Source organism: Pseudophryne corroboree, chromosome 9 (assembly GCF_028390025.1).
Source record: "Pseudophryne corroboree isolate aPseCor3 chromosome 9, aPseCor3.hap2, whole genome shotgun sequence".
Classification (NCBI taxonomy): domain Eukaryota; kingdom Metazoa; phylum Chordata; class Amphibia; order Anura; family Myobatrachidae; genus Pseudophryne; species Pseudophryne corroboree.
The window spans coordinates 222,348,199-222,365,305 of NC_086452.1; the positions used below are offsets into that span (position 1 = coordinate 222,348,199).

The 17,107-nt window shown below is 41.2% G+C and overlaps 1 protein-coding gene across 2 annotated transcripts in view; it reads left to right on the plus strand.

Moving 5' to 3' along the window:
* Positions 1-17,107, plus strand: part of PTPRC (protein tyrosine phosphatase receptor type C) — a 494,588-nt gene that overhangs the window by 461,180 nt on the left and 16,301 nt on the right. For both annotated transcript variants that reach the window (XM_063940133.1, XM_063940134.1), the window contains exons 23-26: positions 1,176-1,301; positions 14,002-14,156; positions 15,946-16,081; positions 16,263-16,412. In XM_063940133.1, the coding sequence (XP_063796203.1) occupies positions 1,176-1,301; positions 14,002-14,156; positions 15,946-16,081; positions 16,263-16,412 (567 nt within the window). The remainder of the gene's footprint in view (positions 1-1,175; positions 1,302-14,001; positions 14,157-15,945; positions 16,082-16,262; positions 16,413-17,107) is intronic.

The window sequence follows — 17,107 nt, forward strand, 5'->3', positions numbered from 1 at the left end:
ATACGTTATTCCTCACAGTAGTGCCCTTTATTCACATAACATCACACTGAATTGCTCCTTATTCACATTACACCACACCATATTGCTCTTTATTCACACTAGACCACACAGTAGTGCTCTTTCTATACGTAACGCCACACAGTAGAGCACCTTATACACATAATGCCACACATTAGTAATGCCTTTACACACATAATACCACACAGTAATGCCCCTTACACATATGACACACATTAATGTCCTTATAAACATAATGCGCCTTACACATTATGACAACCTTTGTTAATGCCCTAATACATATAATGTCCCTTACACATATGCTGCACATTATTAATGCCCTTATACACATAATGACACACATAATGTCCCTTACACATTTACTGCACATTATTAGTGCATTTATACACATGACACACATAATGCCCCTTACATACTACTGCACAACCAACCCACCCACACACAGCACTCACACGGCCGCTAACACTGTGACCTCTGCCTCTGCTTGGATACAGATGTATCCTCATACATCTTGCCTCAATGCGCCATGCAGCAGGAGATGCCTAGCATGAATCAGCAGGCAGCTCTGCTAACGTTGGGTGCCTTTTTTATGAAAATGTATCTTATTTGCATTGCTATTTGGCTAGGATGCACAAGCAGCTTCTGCTGATTAAAATGATGTGTAGCATGCCTTTATACTGTGTGCGACTTTGGCTGTATCTGCATACGATATGCTACACACAGAATATAGGCATGCCGCACATAATTTTAATCAGCAGACGCCCCTAGGCATTTGCCTTGTTTGCCTATGCCTAGGTTCGGCTCTGCTAGCAGGAGTACCACTGACCCTACCCTGCTCTACAGAAACAACACCGCCAACCCTGCAATTCAGAAAAAACACTGCCTCCTGCCCCATACTAAACAGGAACACCACTGACTAACCCTGCACTACAGAAACAACCCCCCCCCCAAAAAAAAAAAAAAATCATCAGAGCTTCTGCACAGATGGACCATGAGGTTGAACTTAGAGGTGACAACATGTTTGTGCATTCTGTATCACAATAGGCAGTATTGCACATAAATATGTATATACATCACACAATGTATTGGTGTCATGACTGCCATATGTGCATAGTATGAAAGCTGCAACTTCATATTGTTTATATTGTATATTGTAGAACAAGTGTGCTCAGTACTGGCCAACAATGGAAGAAGAAACTGAGAAATTTGGAGATCTTGTTGTGAAAATCACTGAGGAGAAATTCTTTCCTGATTACATAACTCGGAAGTTGTATATAACTAATGTAAGTTCTGTTCCCATAAATAGAGACTATTTTTAAATATCTGTATAGAAACTTTTTTTAGGGTCATCATTCATTATGTTTGTTTGTGTAATATGTTTTTGCACCTCTGTCTGTCAGTCTTGTGATATATATATATTATAGAGCAGAGATGATTAACTTGCGGATGACGGTACATTTGTACAATACTGTATGTCAAAATAAACCTTGATATGCAGCAATAGCTTATTTATGTATATGTATACACATTTATCAGATTGGTCAAGAGGGATACAATACCCATCATCCACTCCATGAGAAAGAAACATCAAAATATAAGCAAGCAGGAGGCCAAGGCCATTAGAGATCTACGTAATAACAATTATATTATTATTATACGCCCTGCAGATAAGGGTGGTGGGATTGTTCTCCTTGACCGATCTGATTATGTAGATGAAGTCATGTCACAACTGAATGATGCATTGAATTATAAAAAGTTGACGTTTGATCCCACTGGAGCTTATAAACGGGAGATTGACTCCATCATCTCGATGGGTGTGCTCAATGGCTGGATAGACAATCCCACTGCTGAATTTTTGATCCAGGAATTTCCTACAGTTCCTGTATTGTACATTCTGCCAAAAGTACATAAATCTATGACAAAACCTTGTGGTAGGCCCATAATTTCATCTAGGGGCTCGTTGGGTCAGCCACTGTCCCAATTGGTGGATGCCTATTTACAACTGGTGCTTCAGAATACCCCCTATTATCTTAAAGACACTACAGATTTTCTTAACAAATTGGTATCTTTTGGCTCGCCCCCAGAAGGCTGCTTGTTGGTTACACTCAATGTTAGTAGCCTCTATGCTAACATTGGTCATAAAGAGGGTATGGAGGCCATAAGATCAGAAATTTCCTCCAACACATGGTATTGTGGTCCACCTATTGAATATTTAATGCTTCTCATGTAGATAGTACTTCATAAAAATTATTTTCTATTTAACAATGCATTTTAATTGCAATTGCGTGGAACTGCGATGGGGTCGAACATGGCCCCATCGTATGCCAACTTATTTATGCATGAATATGAGGCATTACATATTCATGGTGACCCAATTTTCTTGAAATATGTTAAGTTTTATACTCGTTTTATTGACGACCTGTTTCTAATTTGGACTGGAGGAAGTGAGTTGCTACAGGCCTTTATTACAAAACTAACTTAGACGGGTCCATCAGATTCACACACACATACAGTCCAACTACTATTGAATTTTTCAATGTACGAATTAACATAGTCCAGGGGGCATTTTCTACTGAGATTTATTGTAAATCTACAGATAAGAACACACTACTTAAATATGATAGCTTCCACCCACAGCCATTAAAAAGAGAACTGCCCTACTCCCAACTGATCAGATTGGTCAGAACAACATCTGACCCTAACCAATTAAGTGAAGCACTACATCAAATGGGAGATACGTTCTTACAAAGGGGCTATGATCAAACAGAGGTGGATGAGGCTATACAAAAATGTCTCAGATTGAACAGAAATGAACTTTTAATGCCGAAAGAAAGATCTTATGTAACAGGAAGAATTAAGTTAACAAGTACTTACTCTATATCATCGGGTGCCATTAGACGTTCCATCTTATCACATTGGCATATAATACAGAGTGATCCTGTTTTGAAATATGCTTGCAGTAAGGAACCACTGTTCTGCTACAAGCGAAGTAGCAATTTAAAAGACCAACTGGTTCATTCTGACATCAGCCCGAGAGTGATGACCATTCCGGGATGGTTACAACTGACACATGGTGTGTTCAAATGCACTGGTTGTGTGAACTGCAGTTTCTTGTACGCAGGAACTTGCTTTCTGCATCCAATCAAAGAAAAGAGCCATCCGATTAAACAACGAATGTCTTGTGACACAAAATATGTGGTGTACGTGATTTGGTACCCCTGCAAACTGATTTATGTGGGGAAAACCCAAAGGATGCTTAAGGAAAGGATATAAATGCATCGCAGCTCCATCAAAACAGCATTGACAAACATTGATACCAGCACACTGCCAGCAGCATGACACTACTCGGTAGCTAAGCATGGTATAAAGGATCTGAAAGTTATGCCAATTGAACAAGTTCCCCCTTCCAGAAGGGGAGGAGATAGGAATCGTACACTATTACAAAAGGAATCCAAATGGATATACAATTTGGGTTCCATGGCATCCAATGGACTGAATGAAGAATTGTTATTTACTTCCTTTCTTTAAAACACCTTATATAGGCAGCATTGTGTGTGGAATCAACTGATGGATCCCTGTTAGTTTAGTCTTTAAGGCATTGAAATCATGTGACAATTTGCTTAAAAATTTGTTTAGACACAATATATATTTTACTCACCTTTTGGTACCTCGAGTAGAACCGTTCTTTTGTTTGCCTGCACCAATCAGTGCCTCAGTGATTAATCAATAGTCTTACATTTAAATCATTATGTTTTTTATTGGATCTTCACTTTATTAATATGGTCCGGTTATTACATATGTAATGGCTGATTTACTGCTTTTGAGTGGATGCACGGACGGGTAGTGTGCTACATCTGTGTAGTAAACAGACTGCCCTGATGACTCCCAGAGTTCCTGTTACCTTGCTGACGCTTGAGCCGGAGCCGCGTCACTTCATGTGACGCCTGAGCCGGAGGCGCGTCACTTCCTGTGACGCGATCGTGATCGCGTTACAGTGTTGTTGCCGGGGAGCATGATGTATGCGGCACCCCGGAATTGAGGTGGGAACCGATACAAGTGCTGGGCGGGGACATCCATGGATAGGACATGTTACTGTGGAGACCTAATTAATGCTATGACCCTATTGGATGGTGATTGATGAGGCACAGATTGGAGCAGGCAACACAGGTGTTTGTAATGTTTGTGATTGATTGTGGGTATATAAGATGTAAAGGATTTGTTAGTGAATATGCATGGATGGCTTCTATGACATTTGTATGGCTCCTGAACCCTGATGAGGGTGCTGAGGCACCGAAACAGCTGTTGGTGGAGCTGCTGACTGGTAACATGCATTGGAACCAATATTCTTTTGTTTATTGTCTGCCCATCCATTGAATTGCACAATTGCACGGTGCACTTTATTTCTAAGATAATGATGGATTAACAATAAAAGGAACTTTTTCTGCTACTTCAGGTGTGCTGGCATAAGTGGATTTTCTACGTTTGCTATTTATATATATATATATATATATATATATATATATATATAGAATGGAGGGGAACGGCGGCACTCAGAGACTTTCACATCCAGGTAAATCAAAATGGAAAGTGCATTTAATGGTCAACGTTTCAGGGGACGGACCCCCTTCCTCAGGACACTGCAAACTGGTGACAATAATACAGAACACAACTTAAATACCTTACCAATCCCGGGTACCTCCGGCCGTCTCCGCGTCCACGCCGTCCGGAGTGCGGGACCCGCACTTCCGGCAGCGTGCGTCCAGCGGCGCACGGAAGTCGCATCATCCAACCACCCGGGCCCGTTGATGACGCGGCGGCAGCCAAAGGAACACCAGGTTACTATGGAGACACGGCGCAGCCTCGTGACGCTGCGCCGTCTCAAGTGACACTGACAAAATGAAAACAATGTAACAACTGGTGACATAGATGTATAGCATCAAATATACAATAAATGTTAGAGAAAACAAAAGACAAGTGAAAAAGTGAATAAAAATACATAATGCATAAACGCACAGATTGACAATCAACAACAACCCTGCATAACCATTGTCATGGCAACCATGGTCATGTCCAGACCACACTGATTCTCAACCATGAATACCTTGAATCAGGGTGTTTGGATCTGTTACATAACATATATTTCGTGCTAGATAGATCAAATGCCTTCAACCAAGACCTAGAACCTACATCTAATCTCACTGTGTACCGGGAGGGCATTAGCCATTTATAATCGCTGTATGTTTTATACAAAGGATGTCATTTAACAAGATATATGGCCCACGCGTCTACTGAATGAAGATTAGGTAAATTGTTGATATTATATTTTATTATATTAATTTTTAGATATTTTGAGTTATAGACCACTTAAATTTAATAATAAAATTAACTTCAAACAGGCAATTATGCGTGGACTACACAGACACATTAGGCAGCAGCCACCACTCCTGGATGGCTGAAATCAAGCTCATCTAGAGAAAGCACTGTAAATTAAGTTGTTCATTGAGACCTCTGGGGTAGATGGTGTCTAGTTTGAAAATCCACCGGGCTTCCAATTGGAGTAATTGGGCTGCTCTATCCCCTCCACGGTGGGAAACTGGGATGTGGTCCACAATTTTATACCTGATCGCTGCCAAATTGTGACGCATCTAACATTTATTGTATATTTGATGCTATACATCTATGTCACCAGTTGTTACATTGTTTTCATTTTGTCAGTGTCACTGGAGACGGCGCAGCGTCACGAGGCTGCGCCATGTCTCCATAGTAACCTGGTGTTCCTTTTGCTGCCGCCGCGTCATCAACGGGCCCGGGTGGTTGGATGATGCGACTTCCGGGCGCCGCTGGACGCACGCTGCCGGAAGTGCGGGTCCCTCACTCCGGACGGCGTGGACGCGGAGACGGCCGGAGGTACCCGGGATTGGTAAGGTATTTAAGTTGTGTTCTGTATTATTGTCACCAGTTTGCAGTGTCCTGAGGAAGGGGGTCCGTCCCCCGAACGTTGACCATTAAATGCACTTTCCATTTTGATTTACCTGGATGTGAGAGTCTCTGAGTGCCGCCGTTCCCCTCCATTCTGCATATTGGGGCCACCACATCCCTAGGAGGGCACCAGAGCGATACCCCATCGGGGATAACGGAGTGCCGGGCTGTTTCCATGGACTATATATATATATATATATATATATATATATATATACATACAAAAATAACCGGCACTCCCTCCAATAACAATTCACTGCCCTGGTGCCATCCGGAAAACAATCCTTTAAATCCAACAAGCCCAGCAGCGGCGGCACTCACGGGTCTATTCTCAGTCAGTAAAGTGCATAAAGTGCATTTATTTCATCACTCGGTGTCCAACGTTTCGGGGCCACAACGCCCCTTTTTCAAGGTGATACATAACAACATGTGAACACAACATACCTTTTATAAAGAAGCAGAAGACCCGCGAACGGGACGAGCTCCCGGCGTGAATCACGCCCCCGGCCTGGCTCAACGGTGCTACGTGATGACGTACTTCCGCCCTAGCTCCGTGGATACGTCGGCTTCCTGGAAACCAGGGTTGTTAGTGTCGTCTAGGCGACCAACGCTTCCCGGCAACCCGGTGCATGACGAAACCCCTATTCTAGGTTGGAATAATACGACATGTATAGTGTTTAAAACATAGTGACATATGTGACAATAAACATTTAGACAAAATTGTGCCTACTAAATCACTAGAGACTATATCCATATACATACATATAAATTAATTGGACCACCAACTGTACTAAACCTCAAAGCAGAAGGACAGTCGGAACTTAATACTGAGTATACATGCCTGACCTCCCCGAATGGTTATTATATAATTACTGGAATGTATTCCATAAAATTTTATCATTAAGTCCTGCCGGCTTAATTATGCCAAGAGCATAAATCCACCTGGCCTCTTTCCTTAAAAGTAAACTCCCCCGGTCACCCCCTCTCAGAGATTTCGGGACATGATCGATGATTTGGAATTTTAAATCACATAGATCATGTTTCTTTTCAGCGTAGTGTCTGGCCACAGGTTGGTCAGACACCTTGCCTGATAACGCACTTTTGACAGCTGATCTATGTAAAGCTTGTCTCTCCCTGGCAGTTCGTACTGTCTTGCCTACATACTGTAACTGACACGGACACGTAATGACAAATATAATGTGGGTTGTAGTACAAGTAAGGACATGTCTAAATTTAAAGGATCTACCTGTCACACTTGAATTGAAAGTGGACCCTGTCAGTAAACTATTGCACGTCTTGCATCCAAGGCAACGATAGCAGCCCGGTGCTTTAGATAAAAAGTTAGTTACCGGAGAGGTTCCAAACCCCGTGATATCAGTATGTACCACGTGATCTCTAATGTTCTTTCCTTTAGTAAAACATGTGAGTGGTCGCTTCTGTTTGAATGCCGGTAGATTTTTGTCCGTGGCCACTATAGGCCACAAGGCCCTCAGTGCCCTCGGGACTACCGGACTAGTGGTATTATATTTAGTGACGAGAGGTAGGACTTGTTGCCCTGTTTTCTTTTTGGGTGCCAATAAATCAGACCTGGGAATGGCCATCACCTCTAGTTTGGTTCGCATTAATTCATTGCGGTCATATCCCCGTGCGACAAAACGTTCCACCACTGTGGTAAGTGCTTCCTCAAGCTTATTATCGTCGCTTGTTATTCTGGCCACCCTGATGAGTTGTGATCGTGGCAAACCTTTCTTAAGGGCCCTGGGGTGATGACTATTATACCGCAAGAGAGTATTTTTGTCGGAAGGTTTGTAATAAACCTCTGTGTGAATCCTACCATTTTTTACACACACATTAACATCCAGATAATTAATGGACTCTACAGTATGTAGGCAAGACAGTACGAACTGCCAGGGAGAGACAAGCTTTACATAGATCAGCTGTCAAAAGTGCGTTATCAGGCAAGGTGTCTGACCAACCTGTGGCCAGACACTACGCTGAAAAGAAACATGATCTATGTGATTTTAAATTCCAAATCATCGATCATGTCCCGAAATCTCTGAGAGGGGGTGACCGGGGGAGTTTACTTTTAAGGATAGAGGCCAGGTGGATTTATACTCTTGGCACAATTAAGCCGGCAGGACTTAATGATAAAATTTTATGGAATACATTCCAGTAATTATATAATAACCATTCGGGGAGGTCAGGCATGTATACTCAGTATTAAGTTCCGACTGTCCTTCTGCTTTGAGGTTTAGTACAGTTGGTGGTCCAATTAATTTATATGTATGTATATGGATATAATCTCTAGTGATTTAGTATGCACAATTTTGTCTAAATGTTTATTGTCACATATGTCACTATGTTTTAAACACTATACATGTCGTATTATTCCAACCTAGAATAGGGGTTTCGTCATGCACCGGGTTGCCGGGAAGCGTTGGTCGCCTAGACGACACTAACAACCCTGGTTTCCAGGAAGCCGACGTATCCACGGAGCTAGGGCGGAAGTACGTCATCACGTAGCACCGTTGAGCCAGGCCAGGGGCGTGATTCACGCCGGGAGCTCGTCCCGTTCGCGGGTCTTCTGCTTCTTTATAAAAGGTATGTTGTGTTCACATGTTGTTATGTATCACCTTGAAAAAGGGGCGTTGTGGCCCCGAAACGTTGGACACCGAGTGATGAAATAAATGCACTTTATGCACTTTACTGACTGAGAATAGACCCGTGAGTGCCGCCGCTGCTGGGCTTGTTGGATATATATATATATATATATGTGTGTGTGTGTGTGAGGAATGTAATATATATATATATATATATATATATATATATATATGTAAGGAATGTAGGATGGTCGTGTTTAGCAACCACTGGTGTCAATGTATTAATTCTGACCAATAACGATAGGTTATATGAAACCAAAAGGTATACTCAAATCTAATAGTTTAACAAAGATATTTTATTACATACATGGTATATAAAAATAAATAACAACCAGACTATTGGTTACATTATACTAAAATATATAGAAAGCCTGATTAAAATGTAAGCATAAAACAATGGAAAATAGAAGTGTTCCTTATCCTAAAAGGCTATAGGTCACAATGAGGGAAACCCAACACCTTATAGGAAACAAAAAGTATACTTTTTGGTTTCCTATAACATATTGTTATTGTTATTGTAAACACCCCCATCCTGCATTCCTCACAATTTACACTTAGCAGCTTACATCTGCCACTTATTTGGGGTTAACTGACAGCATAGGGAGTGTCTAATATTTTGCACTAACGGATATAAGTAAAGCTAAGGGGTACATCACAAGTGGTGCTGTACTTCACTACTGACTATTTGTCTGTTTTCAAGACAAATTAAATGAAAACATGCTCACAGCCTTATACTCCTTCACCAACCCAGTGGGGAAGGAGTATAAAGCTGTGAGTATGTTTTAATTTAATTTGTCTTGAAAACAGTTTGTCTATAAACTGAAACATTGACAAGCAAGTCGTATGAATTGGTCTTTTTATGCTCTAAGTGCCGCACCTGTGGAGGAGCTATAGTTACACTTGTGATGGTATCGGGACAGGTAGAGTCATTTAACTGGAGTGCCGGACCTCTGGATCTATATATATATATATATATATATATATAAAATCTCTGTAGTAATCAGCAGCACTCCATACTATATGGTACAAGTGAATTAGGCCGGTGCCCTCCGTATGGCATCCCCAACAAGGATGTCTCCAAACATAGCCCACAGTCGGCGGCACTCACGGCTCCCTCAGCGGGGAATAAAACGAGACCAAGTCACGTAGGAAGTCTTCCTACGTGACTTGGTCTCGTTTTATTCCCCGCTGAGGGAGCCGTCAGTGCCGCCGACTGTGGGCTATATATATATATATATATATAAAGCCTCTGATGCTCAGGTACTGTATATTACAAGCAGGCAAATATAAACCCCCATCATTTATTTATTGATGTTGTGAGGACAAGTGAGCTTGCTATGGTGAGTGCTGAATTCTCTATTTTGTATGTATTTGGGTAGGTGGCCATGGGCTGCATGCACCCCACCCTATGAGTGGTGAGTGCAGACACTGCACCCCGCTTCTGGGGTGGCGAGTGCTGTGGTTTTCTATATTTGTTTGTATATTTTGGGGTTAATCTTTGGTTAACTCTTATTAACCATGGTCACAGGCCTTTTCATGCACCCCTGTGTAATCTTAATTGTTCTAAACCTGTATCAGCTGCTCCTTAGTAATTTATCGGCTGTGTCAGGTGACTAGTATGCCTTTAAAAGCCACTAGATATGTGGCAGGCATACATTAAACCTAGTGGGCATATTTGCAGTTATATTATATGTGATACAGTTGCCAGGTTTTAATTCTTTAGGCTTTGTGATAGTGTAGGACCTGCATGAAGGTGGGGTACCTTGAAAATCGGTATGCAGGCTTCCGTGCATTGGCCAATCCACCAACTAAACCCCCATCATTTATTTATTGATGTTGTGAGGACAAGTGAGCTTGCTATGGTGAGTGCTGAATTCTCTATTTTGTATGTATTTGGGTAGGTGGCCATGGGCTGCATGCACCCCACCCTATGAGTGGTGAGTGCAGACACTGCACCCCGCTTCTGGGGTGGCGAGTGCTGTGGTTTTCTATATTTGTTTGTATATTTTGGGGTTAATCTTTGGTTAACTCTTATTAACCATGGTCACAGGCCTTTTCATGCACCCCTGTGTAATCTTAATTGTTCTAAACCTGTATCAGCTGCTCCTTAGTAATTTATCGGCTGTGTCAGGTGACTAGTATGCCTTTAAAAGCCACTAGATATGTGGCAGGCATACATTAAACCTAGTGGGCATATTTGCAGTTATATTATATGTGATACAGTTGCCAGGTTTTAATTCTTTAGGCTTTGTGATAGTGTAGGACCTGCATGAAGGTGGGGTACCTTGAAAATCGGTATGCAGGCTTCCGTGCATTGGCCAATCCACCAACTAAACCCCCATCATTTATTTATTGATGTTGTGAGGACAAGTGAGCTTGCTATGGTGAGTGCTGAATTCTCTATTTTGTATGTATTTGGGTAGGTGGCCATGGGCTGCATGCACCCCACCCTATGAGTGGTGAGTGCAGACACTGCACCCCGCTTCTGGGGTGGCGAGTGCTGTGGTTTTCTATATTTGTTTGTATATTTTGGGGTTAATCTTTGGTTAACTCTTATTAACCATGGTCACAGGCCTTTTCATGCACCCCTGTGTAATCTTAATTGTTCTAAACCTGTATCAGCTGCTCCTTAGTAATTTATCGGCTGTGTCAGGTGACTAGTATGCCTTTAAAAGCCACTAGATATGTGGCAGGCATACATTAAACCTAGTGGGCATATTTGCAGTTATATTATATGTGATACAGTTGCCAGGTTTTAATTCTTTAGGCTTTGTGATAGTGTAGGACCTGCATGAAGGTGGGGTACCTTGAAAATCGGTATGCAGGCTTCCGTGCATTGGCCAATCCACCAACTAAACCCCCATCATTTATTTATTGATGTTGTGAGGACAAGTGAGCTTGCTATGGTGAGTGCTGAATTCTCTATTTTGTATGTATTTGGGTAGGTGGCCATGGGCTGCATGCACCCCACCCTATGAGTGGTGAGTGCAGACACTGCACCCCGCTTCTGGGGTGGCGAGTGCTGTGGTTTTCTATATTTGTTTGTATATTTTGGGGTTAATCTTTGGTTAACTCTTATTAACCATGGTCACAGGCCTTTTCATGCACCCCTGTGTAATCTTAATTGTTCTAAACCTGTATCAGCTGCTCCTTAGTAATTTATCGGCTGTGTCAGGTGACTAGTATGCCTTTAAAAGCCACTAGATATGTGGCAGGCATACATTAAACCTAGTGGGCATATTTGCAGTTATATTATATGTGATACAGTTGCCAGGTTTTAATTCTTTAGGCTTTGTGATAGTGTAGGACCTGCATGAAGGTGGGGTACCTTGAAAATCGGTATGCAGGCTTCCGTGCATTGGCCAATCCACCAACTAAACCCCCATCATTTATTTATTGATGTTGTGAGGACAAGTGAGCTTGCTATGGTGAGTGCTGAATTCTCTATTTTGTATGTATTTGGGTAGGTGGCCATGGGCTGCATGCACCCCACCCTATGAGTGGTGAGTGCAGACACTGCACCCCGCTTCTGGGGTGGCGAGTGCTGTGGTTTTCTATGTTTGTTTGTATATATATATATATATATATAAAATCTCTGTAGTAATCAGCAGCACTCCATACTATATGGTACAAGTGAATTAGGCCGGTGCCCTCCGTATGGCATCCCCAACAAGGATGTCTCCAAACATAGCCCACAGTCGGCGGCACTCACGGCTCCCTCAGCGGGGAATAAAACGAGACCAAGTCACGTAGGAAGTCTTCCTACGTGACTTGGTCTCGTTTTATTCCCCGCTGAGGGAGCCGTCAGTGCCGCCGACTGTGGGCTATATATATATATATATATATATATATAAAGCCTCTGATGCTCAGGTACTGTATATTACAAGCAGGCAAATATAAATGGCAGCACAGCAGGTGCAGTAAACCTGTTGGATCTGCTGCAATATCTTGAAAAAGGTTCAGTTAGGACCGAAACGTTGACTGAATTACTTGCACTTTATACTGCATTTTTTGGTGCTCAAAAACTTTGTTCTTTGAATATATGATTTTTTTTTACTGGTAAAGATATGTGCTGATGATCATTATCCCCAGCACATATGTTTACGTGAGGGCTGCAAACGATAGGCCTCCGAAGAGGAGTATCTTGATATGCAGCCACTACAAATAGGCCACCATCTTTAAGTTGGGCTCTACACTTACTTGTGCACACTACTTCGGTACATACAGTAAAATGCTAATATAGAACTGAAAATGAAACAATATACAGTAAAACAAAGTGGATTTTCTGATAGTCGGCTCAGCAGCTTGACTTATGCCCAACTGTAAATGGGACCCCTATCCTTACTAACACATGAATAAAAGGTACTCCTCAGAGTTTGATTATCATAATATAATAACACCTGCTGCATCTCTATACTGTAAAGGTGTGTACACACGGTGAGATAAATCTGTAAGATTTTGACTATATAGTCAAAATCTTCTGAAAAGATAGTGCAGATCTCAAGGTGTAAGGCAGCTTGCGATACGGATTCGATCCCGATGCATTCTCCCGTGGGGTCGGTATCGTAAGGCTAGATAGACTGTGCAGGCAACTCAGTCTTGACTATCTAGTGTACTATCTAGTATAAAGTATAGTCAAAATTGGAACTTAGTCAAAACCGTACATAGACAAAATCTCAAGCACAGTCAAAATCTGTTCTATCTGGGCTCTGGGGAGTTAAAGGAAAATCGCATAGTCAAAATCGAACATAGCAAGGATCTCACCGTGTGTACACACCTTAAGAAATCCTTGAGGTGCAGGTTTCTACGATTGAGAAGTCTCAATTGTATCTATGATTTTAATTTATTAGGAATTTCTCTTACAAAAACATGAGAATTTGTTAATCTTATAACATATGGCTAAGCAGGAAAGGGCACGCATAATATCTAGTAACGCGTTTCAAAGGCACACTGTCCACTTCCTCAGACTGTTTATGCCAATCTGTGAATTAAATCCCTATTGAGTTGGATTCCATGTTTAACTCTGTGGTGAAACCAGGTCAGATCCTTGATGACTTGGTGTCTCCAGGGCAGATCAATTACTGAGTCGCATCTCTATACTGTAACAGATTAAAGATGTAAATATATTTATTTACATTGTACCGCATAATATTCATATGTCTACAGATCTGCTTTGCTAGCATCTATTTGACCATTTGAAATGTTGGACGGTGTGAGGATACAATGGAAAGATTGCGTTTATTTAAAATTTTAGTACGTTTAATTTTAGGTTCCATTAAGTACAGTAAGACATACATTTTGATATCTTTAAAAGATGTGTTTTTGTTCTTTGTCCTTTGTACAGAAACGTGAGAAATCAGAGCGAGATGTCACACACATTCAGTTCACCATTTGGCCAGATCATGGTGTTCCTGATGACCCCAACTTGTTGCTCAAATTGCGACGAAGGGTTAACGCTTTAAGCAATTTTTTCAGTGGTCCTATAATTGTTCATTGCAGGTAACTATAATCTCCAGTCTAGATATTAGCCTACCAGGATCTTGTAATAGCGAAAATGCAAATCCTAGTGATCCTTTTTCGCACAATACTAATGCATGCGATATTCCATAACCAGCATAAAAGTATGAGGGTATATGTGATTTTAAATATCCTTCTAACATACAGCACAATATTTAGGGAGTTTTCTATTTTATTATAGAAACTGTGATTTGTGTATAAAGTAATAAGATGCAGTGGTGCACTTGGGGGGTTCTGAGTACCCAGAAACCCTGATGATGAACCCCAGTTATTTATATAGTGCACACATATTCCGCAGCACTTTACAAAGAATATATCGCCATTCACATCAGTCCCTGCCCCAGTGGAGCTTACAATCTATATTCCCTACCACATGCACACACATTCATGCTATGGTTAATTTTGTCAGGAGCCAATTAACCTACCAGTATATTTTTGGATTGTGGGAGGAACCCGGAGTACCCGGTGGAATCCCACGCACGCACGGGGAGAATGTACAAACTCCACACAGTCAGGACCATAGTGGGAATTGAACCCATGACCTCAGTGCTGTGAGGCAGTAATGCTAACCATTACACCATCCGTACTGCCATATGATTTTTGTAAGTGACCGCGGTCCTGTGGCCCATGATTGAAGCCCTGCCCCCTGGCATTTTGCATTATTGGGTAAATGGAAAGAGGCAAGCCAATATGATTGGTATTACGTCATTCTGTCTCCGCCCCCTCACTGTAGGTGTATGTGTGACATGTGTATGTATGTGTGCTCAATATATATGGGATGTCATTAGTTGTTTGTCAGTACAGGTTGAGTATCCCTTATCCAAAATGCTTGGGACCAGAAGTATTTTGGATATCAGATTTTTCCGTATTTTGGAATAGTTGCATACCATAATGAGATATCATGGCGATGGGACCTAAGTCTAAGCACAGAATGCATTTATGTTTCATATACACCTTATACACATAGCATGAAGGTCATTCTTGCCAATATTTTTAATAACTTTATGCATTTAACAAAGTGTGTGTACATTCACACAATTCATTTATGTTTCATATACACCTTATACACACAGCCTGAAGGTTATTTAATACAATATTTTTAATAACTTTGTGTATTAAACAAAGTTTGTGTACATTGAGCCATAAGGAAACAAATCTTACTCTCACTCCAAAAATTCCGTATTTTGGAATATTCCATATTTTGGAATATTTGGATTTGGGATACTCAACCTGTATAGTATATCCCTGTGTATATAGTACAATAAATATGTATGTACAATATGACCCTGTAAGTTACTGATGCAAAGTATCACAAATTGGTTAATACATTGACTGAACTGTGTAATTAGCAGGTAACAGGCAATTCGCAGCAAAATGTATTGAATTCTACTATCCTGGGGGACTGTGACATTGTTGTATCCTGTGCAAGTATACATTTATGTTGCTTGGAGAGTGCTGTGCAGGCATGAAATATATTTATAAGCCTATTCCGTTTTGATTCTGTGACAACCCTGCAATACTCCTTTCTTAGAAATGCTACTAATTACAGCAAATGTTTGTTTATACATTAAAGTAATTTTTTAAAAAAAATATAGAGGCATGTATAACATTTGGATTATTCGGTAGACTGTGTTCGGAAAATGTGGCAACCAGTCGGACACTAATGGTCATTTTCGAAATCATGTTTTCTCCTTTTATACACAACTGTCTGTATTGTGATTCTAACAAAACATAGTGACCCTACTGATTTTCTTTATGTCCTTGTTGCTAGCGCTGGTGTCGGGCGTACAGGAACTTATATAAGCATTGATGCCATGTTGGAGGGTCTGGAGGCAGAGGGCAGGGTGGATGTCTATGGCTTTGTTGTACAGCTGAGACGCCAGCGCTGCCTGATGGTTCAAGTGGAGGTGAGCATACAAACAATAATAAAATGTCTCTTAGCCCCATATAATATAATTGTTTTTTAATGCAATCATTTACTTTGGCACGACATCGCATTATCCAGATGTTTAACTGCTAGTGTGTAATTCTAGCTGGGTACTACTACTATTATTATCTGTGTTTATATTGACTTCCATTCATTCACAGTCCCAGTACATCTTTATACACAAGTCTTTGGTGGAATATAATCAGTTTGGGGAGACAGAAGTCAATATGGCTGAGTTACCACTTACACTCAACAACCTTAAGAAGACGGATACTCCCTCTGAACCATCACAACTGAAGTGTGAGTTCCAGGTAAGATGGAGCCAAACCTTTAAAATATAGATGAATACTATATTGCTCCTGATTAAATACATTAGCAACATGAAATATATATTCACTACATGCTATAATTCGGAATCCTTTTTCTTATGGTAGCTTCTTTTCTAAATTATATTTCTCTTGGAACCCATCATCATTTTACCATTTTTCTGACATTCTCTATGGCATGACATGTTTGTGGCCAGGAACATTTTCAGTTTCCTCGCCTGTTGCATCTGCCCTTTACATCAAATTAAAATCTGACCAGATTTCATGTATTAATCTTGAATGATCTGGAAATTAATGAGAGGCCTACCCTTAAATGATACTGTTTAATGCAACCTTGCACAATGAATTTATTCCAGCAACCTACATTTTAAACATTTACATTTTATATTAAGGGCAGTCGAGAGCCCGGCTGGGCCCAGGTACTTTTTGAGGGGCGTGGCCTATTCACAGGAGGTGTGGTCATGTACTTTTAGAAAAAAATACTGAAAAAAATTGTATTTTAAGCACCTCCATGGCCACACTGCAGCCCAGTACACAGCAGAGTATGCTGGGCTGAGGAGAAGAGCTGCAGCTGCTGCTGCTGCCAGGTAAGGGGGAGGGGGTCTGGGCTCCTACTGGACCCTCACTGGGCCCCTCCATCAGACCTGGGTCCGAGTAATTTGCACCCTCTCCCCCCCTAT